The sequence below is a fragment of the Cololabis saira genome, chromosome 21 (assembly GCF_033807715.1).
Source record: "Cololabis saira isolate AMF1-May2022 chromosome 21, fColSai1.1, whole genome shotgun sequence".
Taxonomy (NCBI): domain Eukaryota; kingdom Metazoa; phylum Chordata; class Actinopteri; order Beloniformes; family Belonidae; genus Cololabis; species Cololabis saira.
The window spans coordinates 28,179,846-28,200,086 of NC_084607.1; the positions used below are offsets into that span (position 1 = coordinate 28,179,846).

Below are 20,241 nucleotides of genomic sequence, written 5' to 3' on the forward strand. Positions count from 1 at the left end.
GGTCACATATGTGACTTTGTTTACTGTACATAAAAACTTGACCTGCAAGAGTGCCAGGAGACACACCCATGTTGTTTACTGCCACTGGCAGTCAGGAGGGGGCGAAACAGAACATGCATTTCTGGACTAGTTACTGAAACTACCAGTCAACATATTTCTGCTTCAAATGCAGATCTGTAACTTTCCGTACCTGAAGAGAAGTAAAACAGTCCTCATCTTCACAGCTTCATCCACCGCTCGTCCATGTGGACACACAAACACAGTCATATATACTATTTTCACTGGACTTAAATGACCCGTGGAACTGCAGTTATTCTGAATTTACACCGTGACATCTGAAATTAGTTCCACAGATTCGTGCTGGATAAGTGAAGTCTGTGTTTTACTGTAATTTATAGACACTTATCCTGGAAGTGCCGTCGAGGCCTTGCATTTTATTAAACAATTACCTTTCATTTAACACTACATTTCAATATTGAGTTAAAAGCATCTGATCAGACACTCTAGAGTTAGATCTCAGGGAAGACGCATCACATTCTGACAAGTGACAAAATCGGAAAATGGCTATCGGCTTAAGTATTAAGTTGCCATGGTAACAGTAAACTTAACGGTAAGCGTAGCCGGCGCTTTCTTTAAACCCCTAAAGATTTTGTGCTGTCAGAGGCTTTGACCTTGATGAAAGATCAAAAGTTTCTTTCTGTTTGATGCAGCCACACGTGTCTTCTTCTCATTGTCGCTCTTGTGCTGATCTGGACTTCTGGTTTCATACGTCTCAGTGTGAAGATTAATGTTGATTCATTTTCATCAGATCATTACACTATATAGGCTGGATTTAGGCTGATGTAATATAATATTTTACTATGTACCCCAATTGCAAATATTATGCTGGGAAAAAGGCAGAAAAAGGCAACGAAATTATTTTAAAAAAAAAAGCATGCATACATTACTGACATGTGTAACCGGATGGGATTAAAATTATCTTGTGACCTTGGTGTTCGCTGAAATAGGTAATTTGTGGGGAATTTTCACTTTAGAAATCAAAGTGCATTCGTATAGGATTAAAAACACTGACTCCTCCGTGATTGTTACAAATCACAGCAGGTCCCCAGATCATTATTATTCTTTTGCGAATAAGAAAATAATCATAAAAAGACACATCAAAAATAAAATGAAAGACGACAATATTGTCCAGCAGGACTTGGATAATAATCCTCAAATACATGAATACAGCATCATCTGCAGCAATGATGATCTTCCTCAGTAAGATTCATGGAGTTTAGCTGCAACTGCAGCAGAAAAAATAAATAAAAGGATAACTTGGCTCCCCTGGCTACTAACACCCCAAGAGGAGAATGCAGATGAAGATGGAGGTTGTGTCCAATGAGAATCGAATGAAAAGAGAAAAAAAAATCAGTTCTTATAGTTTCCAGGTTCACAAAATCCCACATTTCTGTAACAGTTGTATGAAACAATCTAGTCAGATGTGTGACGACTACTAGCTACTAAATCAGAGATTATTTAAGAACAAAAACAACACAAACTTAATATTATCTCAACTTGTTGCAAGAAAACTGACAACCAGACTATAGTTGGTGAGTCGGAGAGTAAAACACTGCAGTTCCTGGTAAAAATAGCAAAGAGCATGCCCATCTAATAAAGGCATTCTCAGTCTGATATTCGCAACAGATTTGTGCCAAAGAACGAGACAGGTGACAGGTACATCAGAAATTCCGGGTGAATGGAGAAACTACAGTGAAGAGGAAGCTATTAAAACTCTTGATGAAATGTCCAGTTTGGGAGAAAACTGCACCATCATTTTGCATCATTTGGATCACAGCTAACAGAACAGAAATGACTATTGTAAAGATTCTGAAGAAACATTGCTTGCTATGAGTTTTTTATCCACCAGAGATGCATCCAATTAAGGGGTGAGCCCCTCAGCACCACTAGCACCAACCCGTGTCCCCCTGCCCGAAACCCACCAGCGGAACAGGACGGACTGAAGTTTTCCAGGACAAGAGAGTATGATAGATTAGATTAGATTGTCCTTTATTCATCACTCATTGGGGAAATTCACTTTGAGCAGCAGCTGTACACACAACACACACATGCAGCTAAAAAAGGATAAAAAAATAAAAAATATATAAATACAAAATATAAACAGTATATACAGTTGAATAAAAATAGTGCAGTATGAGAAAAAAAAGGAAAACAGTGCAAAAAAAGCAGCTAGGATGTGTATGAGGTAGAGAGATATTGCACATCTTGTTGTTATTGTCCATTACTACTGAGAGCAGGCCTGGTTGTGGAGTCTGATGGCAGCGGGGAGGAAGGACCTGCGATGCTTCTCAGTGACGCATCGCAGGTGACGAAGCCGATCACTGATGGAACTCTCCAGCTCTGACAGTCTCATGAAGGGGGAGGGAGACATTGTCCATGATGGATGACAGTTTAGCCACCGTCCTCCTCTCCCCCACCACCTCTACAGGATGGAGACTGTAGTACAGGGCAGAGCCGGCTTTCTTCCTCTCTCTCACACACACACACACACACACACACACACACACACACACACACACACACACACACACACACACACACACACACACACACACACACACGAAAAAAAAAGCATAACAAAGATTGGTAACAGAAGGTAAGGACACTGTCCTCTGATAAAAATCAGTATTGAAAGCAGTAAAAAAGAATGCAAATGTATTCACCACATAGTTATGTATTATGATAAATATCTTCATCTTTATTGATGTAAACAAGTCTTTGCTGAATATCACAGGTACATGATGTTGGTTGTGGATATAAAAAACACATCTATATCAAATTAAAAGTCTTTACTCCAGAATACAGAACTGTGTCTTCTAGATGAAATGATCGTGTGTCTAATTATAGTATCTGAAATGCTGTGTTTGTATATCATACAGGACCAGCAAAACTGCCTAAATTTGTATACTGGTATTCATATTCATGTCATGTTTGTACCAAGTCTTTGTCCCACTTGAGAGACACTACAGTGTCCAATGCCAGGATGATTCGTGAACCTTCCCATGACATGCCGCCCTCGTGTGGTCAGTAGTAGCACTGCAACATAGTGTAGTTTTAATTTAATACCCCAGATTATTAAAAACAATGAAGCATAACTGACAGACGGAGACTCGGGGCAGATCCAGGACAGTTTGGTATCTTCTGGAGGAGGACGAGGTTTCCAGAGAGGAGGAGGTCGGGACCTCTTTGCTGAGGCTGATAGTTAAATCTCCTTAAACAGACCCAAGAATATTAACTTCTGTACCTTAAAGTACAACGGTGCTAAAAAGAGCACTGTCATCTGTATCATCACTGCCAGAAACCTGAACAGACTGGGACTGGTTCACCTCAGAACTGTCTTTCCGTACAGGGATGTATCTGGCTCTGTAATCTAACATCATCAACTTCTGAAGGAAAGTTTGGGCCAGATCTTTCTCAGATGTGTCATTGTTCTGTTTCACAGATGGACATATTTTAGCAAGATCTGCTGGTGAAAACTTGTGTTGATATCTGTCCAGAAGGTGAAGTCTGCTGAGTACTTCTTCAAACTCTTTTCTTTGTGTCTTTTTGTTTTCTTCAGAAATGTTTGTTGATCGCTGTAAAAATATTAAAAACCTTTATCCTCTCTTTTATGTGGGAATAATATTGTATCAGAAACATTCTTTGAAAAAAATATCTTACCTTCTTCTCATTTCCACACAGACCCACATCCAAGGTACCTGCCAACCAGGAATAAAAGATCTGTGTTATGTGGGATTATTGGCAGCAGTGTAAAGGTTTCAGGTACAGCCTCACCTACTTCTAAGGTGCATGGATAGAAGAAGAAAAGATGCTCTTTTAATGTTGAAGAGAGTTCTTTACGAAGGCAAAATAAATAGTATTAAGGATGGATGTTTTGAAGGCCTAACTGAACTAGAGTTAACTTCTCATAGTCAGACTACCACACAAATGCAGCTGAGGGGAAGATAAACCCTGCATACACATGTTGAACTGATCTAAACTGGCCTACGCACGATGCTCCGTCATTTCTTCCCCATTGTTTGACCCTGAAGTATTGGAATAAACCAGAACATAAAAAAGCATGAAATGAAAAGAGTTGTGACTCTCTCACCATTTGTCATTGTTCAAAGTTGCTTCTGCCGACTAAAACAAAGAATTATCCGTAGTTTTGAGGCTTAACTGGTCAACCAGAATAGCCTAACGCTAACAAGCTGAAGGAGAGGACCGTCTCTGACTATCATAATAGAGTCTGACTTACTGATGTGAGTACATTTCTTTTATGTGCATGTCAATTATGACAAAGAAAAAGGTTTAATTAAACGGTCTTGTTGAGCTATACCATTAGGTTATACAAAATAAGATAATGATTGACAGGCTACACCTGATCAAACACCTTTTTCAGGACCAAAACCGACTGGAAGAAACACTGCAGCAGTCGCCTGGTGAACCTTTCCAATTCTGTGTGTGTATGGATCATTACTTTCCAATAAGACTGGCTGCCCATCTGAGCAACTGACTGATCATATCAAGTTCTTGTTTCCTCAGCTATCTGATTATTGTTTGCTTCTCTTTAAAGTGTACCCTGCTTCATTTGTGCTTCTTTGTTGGTTCGACTCCTGTTTTGGAAAACACGTTGTTTCCTGTTTTATTTTGAAAGAACCTCCATGGATGTGTGACTCCCTCTGTTCTCTGCTGTGATAAATGTCTACATCTGTGTCTGGTTACCTTGATTGTGTATCTGTCCATATGTCGCCCCATTTTCCCTCACTTCCCTTTTACTCTGTTGTTTGTACATTTGTCTTCCTGCTTGTCTCTCTGCTCCTGTTTTTTGTCACTTCCTGTTTTTCCTTTTAGGCGTTTCCATATGTTTTGTGGTGCAGTGCTTTTTGTTTAAAATTAAACTGATGTTTAATCTCTGTTGCATCTGTCATCTTCTGCATTTGGGTCATTCACAGCATAAGAAATCATTAAGGGTCTAATAGATCTGTTTATAATTTTTGATGAGTGACAGATTGATCTTTCTCAGTATATCTAACCTGCTCTCATCAGCAGCGCTGGTAGACTCTGGGTCCAGTCCTGTCAGTCCTTATCACATCAGTTGTACAATCACAAACATGGATCTTCTTGTTGTTTTATTTTGTCTTCACCATGTCTCTGTTCCAGTGGTCCCGGACACACTCCAACATGTGACACTTGAACTGTCTGGCCGGTCAGCCTGAGCCAGAGGCCGACCACCTGAACTCTGTCTGTGTCGGTCTGGTCCCTCCTCCGGGCCCCTCTGCCCACCCTCTTCTGGGTTTTGTTTTTTTCAGGAACATCTGGGAGCTATTCTTTGGGGAGGGGGATCTATCACGGTTTTTGAGTTCATGTTCCTGTTTTATTTTGAAAGCCTCTGTTGTGGAAAAACCTATTAATTGCTCTTTAATATGTTCTTTCCAAATAGGTTGATATCTGGACTGAAACTGAGTTTCCAAGTTACCAAGAATAAGACTTGAGAGATGATCCAGATGTCAGTAGATTTAATTAAGCTATTGCCTGCAACAGGGTCAGAACATACATCAGGCGTCTCGATGCAGAATGACAGTGAAACAAAGGAAACAACCTTTTTAAAGCATAAATGATGATAACATAAGAATGATGATTCATTCTTACGATTCTGGTAGACAAAAGGTTGAAGTTAATTTTAGGAGCAAACCATCAGTCTGTACACTCAGTCAGCCAGGAGAGATGTTTGCTGCTCTCAGCATTTTTGGTTTAATCAAGTGGCCATGGTTACATTTTCTATCACAGCCTGTTTTCTTGTGGTTAAATTTTGTTTTTACTTCCCTTGTTCTCATCGGCCCTGATTGTTTGCACCTGTGTCTCGTCAAGTCCTATGTGTGTATCTTGTCTCATCTTTCCCTTGTTCCCTGCTGGTCCGTACTGTTTTCCCCGTCATGTTTTTGTCATGGTTAGTTCTGGTTTAGTTTAGTTTGGGCTCTATTTTTTATTTTTGTTAAATTAATATCTAATATCTAATATGTTTCAAATTCCTGCTGCCTCTGTCTCCTGCACCTGGGTCCAACATCTTCAGAGTCGTGACTCGTTCTTTTTCTTTTTTTCTGGTTCTCATGCAATATATAATTTAACTCATATTAATAGTGCAATAATATAATGTGCATTTACATATTCCACTCAGTTTGGACAGTGCTATGCTCATTTGCTGCTATGTGAAACTTTATCTTTTTGTAAACTAATATTTATTTAATTTTATTTTAGTTATATTTCTCTACTTTTTCATTGTTCTGGAGCCGGTGGAAATATAATTTTGTTCTGTTCACTGTATAAGCAATACCAACTTACAATACATTTTTAAGTCTTAAAAAGCTAAATGTTGATCACAACATCATCAACATACAATGGTCACTACATAATACCCTCAGTGTTATTATACAGTTCTGTTGAAAATGAACATTATTTTACATTTTCTTAATCTTATAGTAATAATGTTATTGGATGTTTGCAGTGTTACCTTTCTCCTTTGTTTCCCACGGACCAGACTTGATCTTCTTCTTGGGACTTCTTCTCTGAGTGTTCAGCATCACCAATTTCCTTTAGCTGATTACAGTAAGAATTTTTAAGAGATTTTACTTTAATTTACTGTATACAAAGGTCAATTTTACATCTATAAACAATAAATAATTTACACAGGATCACAGCAGCTTCTCTTTAAACCATTTACAGAATCAACTAACAGTAATCATGCTAACAGTCTTGTGTATATTAATCTTACCGTTGCACAGAATGGCTCTACTGAGTCCGAGAGCGTCCGCTGTGCCTGAGCTCATGTTCTCCACGAGGCGATGTTTGACTTTTTTCAGGACTGAACAGCAAAATATGGGTGAATGTGTAAATTAGTTCTTGTGATAATGAAATAATACAGTGTATAACAGTTATAACGTGCATAAACTTCTTTAAACCAACAAGAACTTAAAATGTGTAAATATTTGAGTGGTGGAGCAGATACCGATATCCAGGGACTTCCCCTGTTTTGGGTCGGCCTGCAGTTTGTTGTAATGGATTACTGATTCTCCCTGTGAACACAAATCCAAGAGAGAAACAAATAAATAAGCAACTAAATGTATTCTGGATATTTTTGGGTTAAGGCAAAGTTAATCTTTTTAAATGCAGGACAGTAAATAATGTAAAAACTTTTCCAACTTCATGGTGCCATGAGTGACATTCACAGGCAGCACTGGCCTTGAAAGAGAAACACCAACACAGTCTAATCCCTTAATTCCCACACTGAACTCAGTCTTTATCCCGCCATGCAGGAAGTAATGGAATTTTTCTGCATCTGAACAAATGTGTAAAAGCAACACGGCCGCTTTGCATCGCTGATGTAACGCCACACGTGAAAGACCGTTGTCCTGACCTCTTCAGCACAGCCTGACGAGAGTAAAACATCTTCAGTACTCTCATTTGTCTGACGGTGTGCGTTTGGCTGTTAACCTCTGGACTGTTCAATAATAGAGCTGAAGACCCAGAACCACATATAATGTAAGTTATCAACCACCTCTCTTTGCAATTCTGTTTGCTTCATGTGTGATACACATTTAAATGCTGCATCGCATGGAAAAGATAAGTAAAACTGAACCATTTTTATTTTTATTCCAGTAAAACTTTAATTTAAACTGTTCCATTTATTATACCTTCAAAATGTCAAACTGATGATCTGCTTGTAAATTTTGTAAATATATAGATTATCCAAACAAATACTGATCTACTGTCTTGTTGGTGTTCAACTATTTAACAACTTCACTAAACTCTATAAATACATATCTGACCCGGAAAGGGTACGTAAAGGCTTAATTATGATAAATATATCCAAAATATACTGGAAAAGAAGAGAATATGCTCTAGAATAGTAAACACAAATTTGAAATGAAAATAATAAGCATTGTATCCTGAGATTAAAACATTAGATATTTTATATTGTTTTGTTAAGAAACCCTTACTCATTTACCGGTAATCTGGATAAACGTAATCACAATTACATCTTCATTCACAAATGTCTGGATTTTGTTGCAATATGCAATCAGAAATGTTATTGTGACACAGATCAGTTTTAGTAAAGGGGAGTTTCATTCATTATTAATTTACAATTATTTTTAAAGATTTATCTTTACCCTTCACAGAAGGACAGAGGGACAGTAGGACGGATGGCAGTCAGTCTAACTAACAATGCAAAAACAGTGCAATAATCTCTGCAGTCAATAACTTATGGTGTACAGAGGAATTATAATTATTATTATGTATCATAATTATTGTGATATGAAATTATTTTCTTTATACGGGTGCTAGTGTTGGCTGTTTTTCCACCTTTGTTTCGCCTTCAAATTTCTGTATATTTCTGTTATATGTACATTTCTGTATATAACAGTGCTGAGTATGGAGATTTCAATTTCCAAAAAGGATTCATATCTATCTATCTTCTTCCTGAAATATTACACTGCATGTAAATTTGATGTAATCTTTTTACTCTTTTTTCCTTTTATAAGCAATAATAGGCATAACAAGCACTATAGTTCGTAATAATTAGATTGTAAATATTTTGCCAGACCCCGAGTACCTGGACAGCTTGAATCATCTTGGCCACCTCCACTTTTGTTTTTCCCTTCACTGGTTTCCCGTTCACACCTGTGATTTCATCGCCTGCTGCCAGGGTCCCATCCAGAGCTGCCGGGGTGTTATCAAAGACCTGAGATTAAAGAGCAGCCACGTTAAAAGGTACCGGTGACAGAGAAATTACATTTTATTCCAAGACCCAAACTCAAATAGAGTTTCAATGCTTCAGTTTCAATCAGAACTATAGCCACACAACAGTTTTTGAAGCATCTTAAAAAGTGTGTTTTTATAATTAAAATTAAAACATGGTGGAAATATCTGCTCAAAGACAAGGCATTAATAATTTGTGTCTTAAGTGATTGTTCTGTACTGACCTGGACGATATAGAGACATGGACAGTACTGTGCCCCGCCACCAATACTGATGCCAATAAGGTTATTAGCATCTTTCTTCAAAGTGACAGTGCCAGGTACTGTTGGGATTCCCCTATTGTACAGAAAATACATGAGATTTGGTTGATTCAGAGCAATCAGTAATGACGTTATTAGTGTTTATAAAAGATTGTCACTATATGTTCGGGAGAAAAACTTAAAGGAGACCTATTATGAAAAACACATTTTTTCTTGCTTTAACATATATAAAGTGGTCTCCCCTCAGCCTGTCAACTCAGAGAAGGAGGAAAGCAACCAAATTCTGCAGTGTCTTTACAGCCGCCCAGATGAGCCGTCCAGTCTGATGTGGCTTCTACGAGCCGTTCAGATTCTGAGCCTGTCGTTACGTAACGACGGGAGCGATTTAAAAAGGTTGGCCTCCGATGCGTGAAACCACACCCACAACTAACTCTGGCTGGAACAACAACAACAACAACTCTGCCGGCCGGAGCTTCCACCATTTTTTCGTAGCAGTGTATCGTGATGGCGTCTGTTCGAGCTAGACATGGGCCCAATCCCAAACTCCACCCTAAACCCTCAAGCCCTGAGCCCTCACAGACTTTCAGTGACGTCAGCGTCACGGGATCAAGTGTGAGAGGGTGTGAGGGCTCCAAATGGTATAAATAGGAATGGAACACACTTAGCAGAAACCAGACTTTTTTTTACAAACTTTATTTAAAATTTCAATTTACAAAATTCCTAGTCAGATCAAAATGTTACGTCCCGGTATTATAAGTTTGGGAATGATCATCCGGATGTTTGAAAACAAAGTGGTAGCCTATATAAAAGGAGCATAAAATTCCACAAAGAACACAATTTAAACATGCGCACAGTACAATATGTATTTCCTTGTTAACATTGTCTTTCTTTCAATCTACCCATACCAGCGCATACCTGGCATACCCATCCAGTATGCCAGGCTCAATCGCCTAGTAATTTCACTTTTGTAAGAGCGTTTAAACTGAGTTAAATATTCCAGCTGTGTTATGACCATCTAATATTACTTTCCATTTTTCAGCATGATGTCATTTCATTTTTGTAAGAGAGCGTATAAATTGATGGTAACCTGAGCTAAATATTACAGTTATATTATTACTATTTACTGCAACGTTTTTGTTCAACTTGCTGAAATTGTTTAAATTTTGTGGTCATAAATAAATGAATAACCAAATTACTGCCTGACTTGTTTGTGTTGGATCTAAAACTGTCTTGCTAGTATTTACATGTATGCATTTCTGTTAACAAAGGGAATCTTAATTCAAACGCTGTACTCAGATCAAAGAAAAGCAAGTCTTGTTTATTCAACACAATCCTGGTCCTGGTGGGCCGCTGTCCTACATGTTTTAGATGTTTCCCTGCACCAACACAGCTGATTCTAATTAAAGGTCCTCATTAGCTTGTCACCAAGGTCTGCACAGCTCTGTTGATGACACAGGTACTTTTATCACGGTGTGCTGAAGCAGGGTAGCATCTAAAACATGCAGGACTGGGGCCCACGAGGACCAGGATTGAGAAACACTGGTCTAATATAAAATGAAAACAAATGAAATTGAACCTCAAATTATGAATGAAAAAATGATGAAGAAAACAACACTTTGTCCACCATCTTCCCACAAATGTCAATTAACTTAGATAACTGGTCATCCCTCTTCCTTTCCCTCTCCTCCTCCTTTTCATTCAGCTCCCTCAGCCTCTTTTCCTGTCTTTAGTGTTGAAGAAAGTCCAAAACGTCATTTGTCCTTTTTTTTGGTTTTCTTCCCTCCGTTTGAATGAATGAATGAAAAACTTTATTTCGAACATGCTCAAAAAAAAGAAAAGAGAAATATATGTATGTATATATATATATATATATATATATATATATATATATATATATATATATATATATATATATATATATATTTAAACCAAAGAACAATAGTTAAATAATATGTTTGTTGGTCGCTCCTTGTTTGTAAAGGAAATAATAGGGCCGTTGAAAAATCATCAAGGGACAACAGTTTCTGAATTTAAATCACCAGTGGGATATGTATTTATACTTACAGGTGAACTTTCTTCTCGCAGTCGCACATGGTTCCTTTTCCTCCGCCCCCTGTTTTGTTTACATTCTCCCTGGTAACCTCCTTTTATGTCACAACGCAATGAACTGTGGGTAATTCCCTTTCCCAAAGTGTGCTGGGAAGCTGACTTGCGGGAAGGGGGCAGTAAGGGCTCAAAATGGCTGCCGGGAGCCCTCGCGCACTTGACCACTTGAGGAATGGGACAGCCTTAAGCCCTTACGCAAGGTGCGGGAGCGCGCACGTAAGTCTACGAGTCTGCGAGGGTGGAGATTGGGATTGGGCCATGCTCTTCGGACGTGGTCGCCATTTTTCCTCTGCGCTCAGTGCGATGCTTTGTGCTCTCCCCTGCTACGCGTCATTCAGGCAGCACAGTGCCTCATTATCATAGCCTCCCCGCCCACTCAGAATCCCGCATAGATAATGAGATTAGAGACTGGGGAGATAAAGACATGGCTCAGAGGCTGAATTTCTAATTTATTTAGCAAAAAAAAAAATCAAAAGCTTGTTTTTAAGACATTCAAGGCCTGTTTAAAATAGGTATTAGATGCCATAATAGGTCTCCTTTAACATAGGTGTAAACCCACTCTGTGAAGCTACTATCACATCTGACCCCATGGACATATACTTCTGCTGTATGGAAAAAAGAGCTGCTGACAATATTGTGCTAATGAATGGAGACAGTCCGACCCGTTTATATCAGTGTTTCCCAACCTCGGTCCTCAAGGCCCACTGTCCTGCATCTTTTAGATGTTACCCTCCTTTTCAGCACACCGTGATACAAGTACCTCAAAGTCAAAGTCAAAGTAGCTTTATTGTCGATAAAGTATGTCAAGACATACAGAGATCGAGAGGGACGTTTCCCACTTCCCACGGTGAACATGTAAACATATAAACATATAAACATAAAAGGTGCGCAGGCACAGCAGATGGACAGACATTCTTAAAAAGTTTAAAGATAAAAGATAAAATAAATACAACACGACACAACATGTACTATTTCTAGTGCAAATGGCAATTATTTAAACAGACAGTAAACGGTGGGTAAAGTGACACAGTGTTACCTGTGTCATCAACAGAATTGTGCAGGCCTTGATGACAAGCTAATTAGGACCATTAATTAGAATCAGGTGTGATGATGAAGGGAAACATCTAAAACATGCAGGACGGTGGGCCTCGAGGACCGAGGTTGGGAAACACTGGTCTGTACTGATGCCAGGCTCTGAGACATGAAGTGATGTGCTGCCCCCACGTGGTCACATCTGGTATTGCAGTATAGAGTGGTTTTAACTAAATGACAGAAAATGAAAAAATAAACCATGACTGACTCACAGTTTGTCTTCTTCCAATTCATAGTCCATCTCTGTGAACATTGCAGGACGGTGTTGCCCCTGTCCTTCCGAGGCTTTATTAACTGTAATCAAAACATCAGTTAAATATCTGATAATATACTTGATAAACAGGAACAAAACATCATCTGAGAAGCTTGTTCAGTATGAGCCACAAACAGACATGTACAGTGGAGTCAGCTGCATAAATGTGCAGTAAAACCCTAACAATGAGTAAAGCAGGTGATGTGTGTATTCAAGCAGCAACAGTGTCAGCTCTGCTGCAGGAGAGGAGGCTAGCTGGACACACAGCTGGTAACTCGCACCACGCTCACATAGCCCTTTAAACAACTATTAATGAGACTACAATTAAACCAAACACATGACATATTGCAGCAGATCCGGGTATATTAGTATTTTACGCCAGTGCAGTAAGTTAGTGATGTAAATGTCGTGCCGAGGCTGTTTAATTAGCTGCTAGCTGCTGTAGCCTCCCTGCAGGTGTAAACGACATTATTAACATCCTGCCGGGAAACATTTACCTTCAGCAAGCGGAGAAAAACGTACTCATACACGTCCAACCTTATTGGCGTTAGGTCCGAGTATCTTTCTGAATCAAGCCTTTTATTTTAGGTTACACGAACTTTTGTATATACAGAGAACTGGCAGCTGTGTTTGCTTTAACTTGCTACTTCCGGTAAGAAGCGGAAGTTGTTAGTGAGGACAGAATCTTCCCAAGAGCTGTTAAAGCTGAGTTTACTTTGATTGTTTGACTACGATCACCAACTTTCTTTATATGGAAAATGAATTGTCTGCGTGTGTCCTCCTGAGACCTGGCGTGCACATCGGTGGACATCATAGTTTTGGTTGTTTGTAGCATTATACTTAATTCAATGAAACTGGAACCTGTTGTACACGAATGTGGACACTTTACACCTCTATCTGGTGGTATCATAAGAGAAAAAATGTTATTTAAAATTATATTTATATATGCATAATGATATGTGTAATAGCATACCAGTCATTAATTTGGCATACTCATTCAACATGTATCCAAATATCTTACTGATATTTCATATCATGAATATAAATCATAGTTAATGCCAAAATTACATTTATTAGTCCCTTTAGACCCGAGATAGAATAGAAATTTAAAATGCAAGTAAAACCCCGACTCGGGGCTCAAGAGGTTAAATGTATACTACAGTATGTATTGGATGGATGGATGATAGTTTACATACATAAACATTAATATTTATCCCCAAAAGAGACACAAAGCAAGAGAGAAGAGATGCTGAATGTATTTAAGTTCATATACATAACATTAAAAATACAAAAGACACTACAGAGAAACAAATTAACAGCAAAGAACAACAATAAAATGTGGTACAAAGCAATCACAAAAGGATATAAAACAACCAAAATGGAATGTAGACTGGCAATGAAAATATATGACACAAAAAGCTGCAAAATAAACATAAAAGCCCTGGAAGTCACAAACCTAGCAATCACCGAAAGCACTCAAAAAAACTGTGAAATATAAAGTACAATATTTTTCTCTGTGATGTAGTTGAGTGGAATGATAAACTGCTCTTTAGTGCAGCATTTCTCCAAACATACTTGAATACTTCCCACTCCTGCAGCACACACACTTGGAGATGTGAAACAGTCACACGTTCATGGTTAGTGATGTTCATTTCTCTAAGGGATGTCTTATCGTCCTCTGTGTCATCAGCTTTGTCCTTGTACATATTTGTGTGTGTGATTTAATGTTTTTTTTCACTGGTCACAGAAAGAATCAGCACTTATATTTGTCATCTCCCTTGATCATACCACATTGAGTAAATCTTTTATTGATTATTAGAACATCTGAAAATAATAGCCTGAATATCACTAATAATCCACTTGTTTTGGACATTTTTCATTGACGGTGTTGTCACTGTTACTTACAGCTAGTTTAGTGATCAAGGAGCTGTTAATCATGATGACTAGTTCAACAACAGAGCACTCCTTTCAGTGAGATAAGTCCAGTGATGGTCAAATTGATAATGAGGCTGATTGATTTACATTATCCTGTGTCTGCTATTCTGCCTAATATTATAATAGTGAACAGTCACAGCTGAAACTCTTACCTCGTTTCCTCCCAGGAAGTGTGAGTGCAGCTGCGTTTGAAGACCATCGTCCTGCATCTTCCAGGACCGTTCAGCAGCATCCAGTATGAGCATGGTAAGCAAAAGTTTATACTTCCTTGTTTTTTTGTTTTTTTTTCAATGAAAGATAAAAGACTGACAGAAGTAATTACAGTATATGCGTATATCACTAACAGCATTTTCAGATAACTGAAACTTCAAATTGCACAAATGTGTTTCACAGGAACTTGAACTGAAGAACGTGCATCTGAGATCAGGAGATAAACTGAAGGTGAAGGGGGAGATTCTTCATGATGCAGAGAGGTTAGTTAACCCAACAAATTATAATAGCTTCTTAACAAATATTAAAACAATATGTAGTTATTTTGCAGTATCAAACTAAAAATATAGAGACGTATGGACTTAATGTTTGTGATGTCACCCGTGTGTGTATTGTTGTAAGATCCGATGACTGGTCTTTGATCCACTCAGATTCCAGATAGACCTCGGCTGTGACTCAAATGACCTGGCATTGCACTTTAACCCTCGTTTCCATGACGACACTGATGGAACTGTCCTAGTGTGCAACTCAAAGATTGCTGGTTGTTGGGGAGATGAAAAACGAGAAATAGACAAACCTCTGCAGAGGGGCAGTGATGTGAAGGTGAGTTGGTCCAAGAAACAGTCATAAATAAACCTGACTGGGATTTTTGTGACAAAATAAGGGAGTTCAACCAAACCAAATACAGTACATAGTCACTTTGTCACTCACCTCCTGGGATTTGGATCCATGTATGCATTTATCTTTCTGTTAAAAAAATGAAAATAAAAAGCATGCTTTTTATTTTAGATTGTGCTGAAACTGTCCGGAGACGTGTTTGAGGTGGAGCTTCCTGATGGACAGGAAGTCCAGTTTCCTAACCGTGTTGGTATGGACGTCATCAGCTACATCCGAGTCGCAGGAGACTTCAAACTGACGAGCTTCAAGATCTGCTGAGAGACAACTGCAGCAAATAGTGTTTAATATCCTGGTTGAAGATAAAACCTGAAACATGGTCAGTTATGGAAGGAAAGATTAATCAAGATAATTGTGTCATCAATGGAATGTATCTTCTCTTAAAATGTTTTGTTGTGCAAAATAATATAAAATGTGTCCATTTAAATGATGTGTTGTTATTACTATAAAAAAGTAATTCAATCCTGGCTTAAAAAATTATTTCTGGGAAAAAGTGCAACACATTGACAAGAGCCAGTTGAGGTGGTTTGAACATCTGGTTAGTTTGACTCCTGACACGTCCAGTCAGACGGAGACTCCGGTGCAGATACAGGACAGTTTGGTATTTTTCTGGAGGACGACGACGACAAGGATTTCAGAAACAATGGTGCCACCAAGGGGTGGCCACCCCTGGCTGACTCCTGCCCACCCAACTGTCCAGTATAAATAGCATCAGTTATGCATTTCATCCCAAATGCACAGCCAGGCAGGCAGGCAGGCAAACTGCTCTTGACCTTAGGAGGCATACTTGCAAACCTTGAGACCTCAGAATGAGGGACATATTGAAAGGGGCAGGGCATTTATTTGACCAAATAACAGTCCACAGTAATAAAGTAAGGTGACAAATTAACTAGCTGTCCACAGTACCCGTGCAAAGGATGGTGGTGATAAATAACAAGGGGATACATTGCATATATCAGTCACAACAACACTCCGTTGCAGTAGGATGTCAGTAATAAGGCTTTCCATGTCTTGTCCTTTCTCAACTATTTGCACCACTATACCCACGTCAAATGTTGTCGGTTTTGTCTTTTTCTGTTCTCTGGATGGCTGTACTGGCATGTATTTTCGTTGTGTCGGGACAATGGCTCAATGACAAATCAGAAGAATCAGAATCATCTTTATTGGCCAGGTTCGAACATTTTCCAACAAGGAATTTGACTCTGTTTATTTCGCTCTTTAGGCAGTAAATAAACAAATGTGGTACTTGTTGGCATATATACAAATAAACAACTAAGGTGCAGCCCCAGGATAAAAATGACAGCTCTGGATAAAATAACATATATACAATTATACAATTATACAAAACAAATTATACAAAAAAGTGAGAGCTGCAGCAGAGTGAGGCAGACATCATTATTATAAAGTGGAAGGTGCTTGTTACAGCATGTAACTGCTATTGTTAGCAGTTGCTATTGCTATTGTTGTAAAGCCCTCTTACAGTACATGGCTACATGGCTATTTGAAGGTGCAATGCTTCCAGGCCAGTAGCACATCCCTTTAAGGAGCATAGTTATGCGCAGCACTTGTAAAATGTAATTTAAAAAAAATATATATGTTTATTGCTTTTCAGAATTTCAGAGACACAGAGCAAACAAATGAAAAAAGAAAAGACAAAAGAAAAACCCTCCCCCCCCCCCTCAAAACAAACAAAATTTGAACATAATTCAGCATATCTCGTAAGAAAATAATAAAGGCTACCATCACTACAATAAACTAATGATATTTAAAGAAAAATGTACAAAGTAAAAAGTAAAATAAGTAGTACACACAGGTGAAGCATATCTGGGATTTCTTTTAGTTACAAATCATATGTGGGTGCAGTGTCTGCCCTCCAAGTCCAGAGGATAAGCTTTTTTGCAGTCACAGTTCCAAATAGAATAGCCTTTTTCTGATATTATTTGGCAAAAAACAAAGGGGTAGTTGCCCCGAGAATGGCTACCAAATGGCTCCTAAAATCTCCCATAAGCCATAGAGAAACAATGGAAAATACCTTTCCAGTATGTATGAAGTTTACTGCATAACCAAAAAGAATGTACTAAATTACCTGTCGCAGACTTGCATCTGCTGCAAATGGGTGAAACGTCGGGAAAGAAACTGTGCAGCTTTTCTCTAGAATTATACAGTCTATGTAACGTCTTAAACTGTATAAGACAGTGCATGTATACTTTTCAAACATTCATCCCATACATTTTCTTCGAATTCTACATTCAGCTCATCCGTCTGCCTAATACTTGCTGTGTTCGATAGTATTGCTGTGCTGTGAAATTTAATTTGCAGGAAAGAGATGAGTTAAGGGTTGAATTGTCCATCCTCGTTCTATTCTCTGTCACTGTGTTTCTAACCAAGCTGAACACCCTCTCTGATGATGCATTGCTGTGTGGCACAAACAAGACTGCCTTCATAAAATGCAAAAGTCTGGAATCTTCCATCTCTTCCTATGACCAGATCAAAGGTTACAGGCAGTGTAGGATGGGATGTCAGTTAGCTACCTCTTAGGAGGTAAAATGATTTGGATAAAACAGTAATCATAATGTGTACTTGATCCTCATGGGGAGAGAAGAGGAAAGTTCATCCATGTTGTCACCCAAGAGGCTTTGTTCAGCTACTCCAAGAAAGTCTGGCAACTGTAGGCTGGGATCCTTGAACTTGATGTACTTCAGTAGGATGTCAGTAATAAGGCTGGCAGGGAGAAATCTTCCCATGAATTTTCTTACCAAGCTGGTCAAAAATGGCATCAAATAACTGTCAAATGTTGAGGCTGTATTTTAACTTATATTCAATGTAACATGCGGCATATCAATATGCTTACCTGATGTCAAAGTGTTCAATAGGCATGCTATGGAGGTAGATTTGTGTCTTAATTATTCAATAAAAAAAAAGATTGCTTCAATCAAAAAAATATATTGGATATATTGGGTATATACTGGAAATATTTATATATTTTTGATTAAATGATAAAGACACAAATGTCCTACCCATAATATGGCCCAAACATAAAACAACACTACTTTAATCAAAAAAGTTGCTTCAAACTAAAAAACTTCACTTCTATCAAAGAAAACATTTCCAATCAAAGAAAACAGTGTTAAAATGCATTTTTTTGTCTCAAATATTCTTTTGCATTCAAACACTTTTTTTCTTTGATTGAAACAATTTTTTTTGATTGAAGTGACATTTTTTTATTGAAAATATATTTTTTGATTGAAGCAATTGATTGAATAATTAAGACACAAATCTACCTCCATACATGTCTAGAGCCCTAATGCAGTGGGGAAAAACAAGGAGCAAAGTCTACTACGGGTGTCACCTAGTGGCGGGAATAGAAACGACATGTAAAACACCCTTATAAATGAAATACATAAATGTTGTTTATGTTCTATTGGGAATACGATTTTGGTTCATTAGATTTGCAAATCATTGCCCAGTGTTTGTGTAAAGGACCATATTGAGTCATAATTTACTTTGTTGATATATGTTTTCTTAATGATGATGTGGGATTTGTTGTGAGTATAATGTCGGCTGGTTGTTCTTTAGATGTATCTTAAAATTATGATTTATTTTGTTATATGTTGTATTTTGTATGCATTTAAAGGAGCTTGAGGCCGGATTGTGGCAAGATTATGAAAAAAATCCGTATACATTTTAAGTTTTCTAGTAATAATGTCAGATGAAGCGTTCCAAACCAAAAAGAATGAGCCCTCTAGTAGTGTATCTCTCCGTTGCCTTGAACAGGCTGTGTGCTGCAAAATGTGCTGCAATTCGGTCCCGAATTTCCCGCGCTGTCCTGCAGATGTGACGCCACATGACGCTGCATGTGCGTTCTCCCCGTTCTCCCGTGCCGGCTTCACTGTTGGCTGCAGTACCCCCAACGGCCGTCGTGGTGAAGGGTGGCGCTAGAGAGTCTCATTTCTTAAAAGGAGCCTCAAGCTCCTTTAATGGGATTTGTGGGTAAATTGACCGGAAATCCGCCCACATTATTGAAAAGGTCCGGTGGGCGGCCCCGGCGGTTTTTGATGATCAGCTGGCTTCATGGCAGCCGGGTACACCTTAGAACTTCCCTGGGCCTTTCATATATATATATAATACAGTCCCGGTCAGTCCATACATTTTTTGTGGTGTTGATGGTGACGAACGGACAATCAACTTTTGATGGTCTGCTCTGTTGTGTGAGAGGAAAGGAGTTCCTTTGTTTTGCATTCCTTGGAGAGCGCAGCGAGGTATGATGTTTGTTTGTTTTCTTGTTGTTTGCTTGACTATTCGATATAGTTGTGTATGTTTTTAGCATTGTATAATTAAACTAAGATCTGTTTCATTCATGAGTTGTTTGTACACGCTGTGGAAATTAGTTTTATGAATTGTTTGTATCTTTTTTTATATATAGTTTTCACTGTGTCGTAAGGACTCAATGCAAGAATGTCGGCATGATTTTGGATGCGACCGCATTATAGAAACCTTACGCATCAGTCGAGACTCTATATATCTTCAATCCAAGGTCTGCTACAGTTTGTATTTGTGAATGTCCCTGTTGTGGGACAATAAAGATAGTTAAAAATAACAATCTTATGTTATTTACATTTTAACAGCATCCCAACTTCATTCAGACAACAACAAAAACATGTTTATATAGCACCTTCCCAGTACAGGAACCACTCAGGTTGCTTTCACAACGCAGGCAGCTTTCTCTCACCTTACACACACACACAGTATGGGATTGAATCATTTCAGAAAATAAAGCATAAACGTTTCTGTCATGTTTACAGCTGCAGCTTTGATGACCTCCAAAAGTCAGACAGACACTCCGGGGCAGATCCAGGGAAGTTTGGTATTCTTCTGGAGGAGGACGAGGTTTCCAGACAAAAAGAGGAGGCCTCT

General features: G+C 38.5%; 2 protein-coding genes across 7 annotated transcripts; one reads left to right on the forward strand and one right to left on the reverse strand.

The window, feature by feature from the left end:
* Positions 1-2,062: 2,062 nt before the first annotated feature.
* Positions 2,063-13,154, reverse strand: LOC133421415 (PRKCA-binding protein-like). 2 transcript variants are annotated; one of them, XM_061710997.1, is made up of 9 exons: positions 13,045-13,154; positions 12,467-12,548; positions 9,021-9,132; positions 8,651-8,779; positions 7,046-7,112; positions 6,812-6,901; positions 6,551-6,636; positions 3,721-3,758; positions 2,063-3,635 (listed from the first exon to the last, which is right to left on the reverse strand). In XM_061710997.1, exons 2-7 carry the CDS (start codon positions 12,505-12,507, stop codon positions 6,620-6,622), a joined length of 456 nt encoding a protein of 151 aa, XP_061566981.1. In that variant the 5' UTR covers positions 12,508-12,548; positions 13,045-13,154; the 3' UTR covers positions 2,063-3,635; positions 3,721-3,758; positions 6,551-6,619. The 2 variants fall into 2 exon arrangements, with proteins under 2 accessions (XP_061566981.1, XP_061566980.1); XM_061710996.1 differs by having other exon boundaries at positions 13,005-13,147.
* LOC133421417 (galectin-1-like) lies at positions 7,408-15,752 on the forward strand. Of its 5 annotated transcripts, none has more exons than XM_061711006.1 (6): positions 7,408-7,578; positions 8,744-8,808; positions 14,610-14,688; positions 14,836-14,915; positions 15,084-15,255; positions 15,442-15,752. In XM_061711006.1, exons 3-6 carry the CDS (start codon positions 14,680-14,682, stop codon positions 15,586-15,588), a joined length of 408 nt encoding a protein of 135 aa, XP_061566990.1. In that variant the 5' UTR covers positions 7,408-7,578; positions 8,744-8,808; positions 14,610-14,679; the 3' UTR covers positions 15,589-15,752. The 5 variants fall into 5 exon arrangements, with proteins under 5 accessions (XP_061566990.1, XP_061566992.1, XP_061566989.1 ...); XM_061711005.1 differs by having other exon boundaries at positions 7,409-7,578; positions 8,640-8,808; XM_061711008.1 differs by lacking the exon at positions 8,744-8,808.
* Positions 15,753-20,241: the final 4,489 nt, after the last annotated feature.

What these genes read in the sequence shown, in the direction of transcription:
- LOC133421415 (XM_061710997.1), bottom strand. Translation starts at nt 12,507, where the DNA reads ATGTTCACAGAGATGGACTATGAATTGGAAGAAGACAAACT. An exon ending in CATGTCTCTATATCGTCCAG is followed by an intron (nt 8,780 to 9,020) that starts GTCAGTACAGAA and finishes CTTTAATCTCAG; the next exon opens with GTCTTTGATAACACCCCGGC. An exon ending in AGATGATTCAAGCTGTCCAG is followed by an intron (nt 7,113 to 8,650) that starts GTACTCGGGGTC and finishes TTGTGTTCACAG; the next exon opens with GGAGAATCAGTAATCCATTA.
- LOC133421417 (XM_061711006.1), top strand. An exon ending in ATTCTTCATGATGCAGAGAG is followed by an intron (nt 14,916 to 15,083) that starts GTTAGTTAACCC and finishes TGATCCACTCAG; the next exon opens with ATTCCAGATAGACCTCGGCT. An exon ending in AGAGGGGCAGTGATGTGAAG is followed by an intron (nt 15,256 to 15,441) that starts GTGAGTTGGTCC and finishes TTTTTATTTTAG; the next exon opens with ATTGTGCTGAAACTGTCCGG.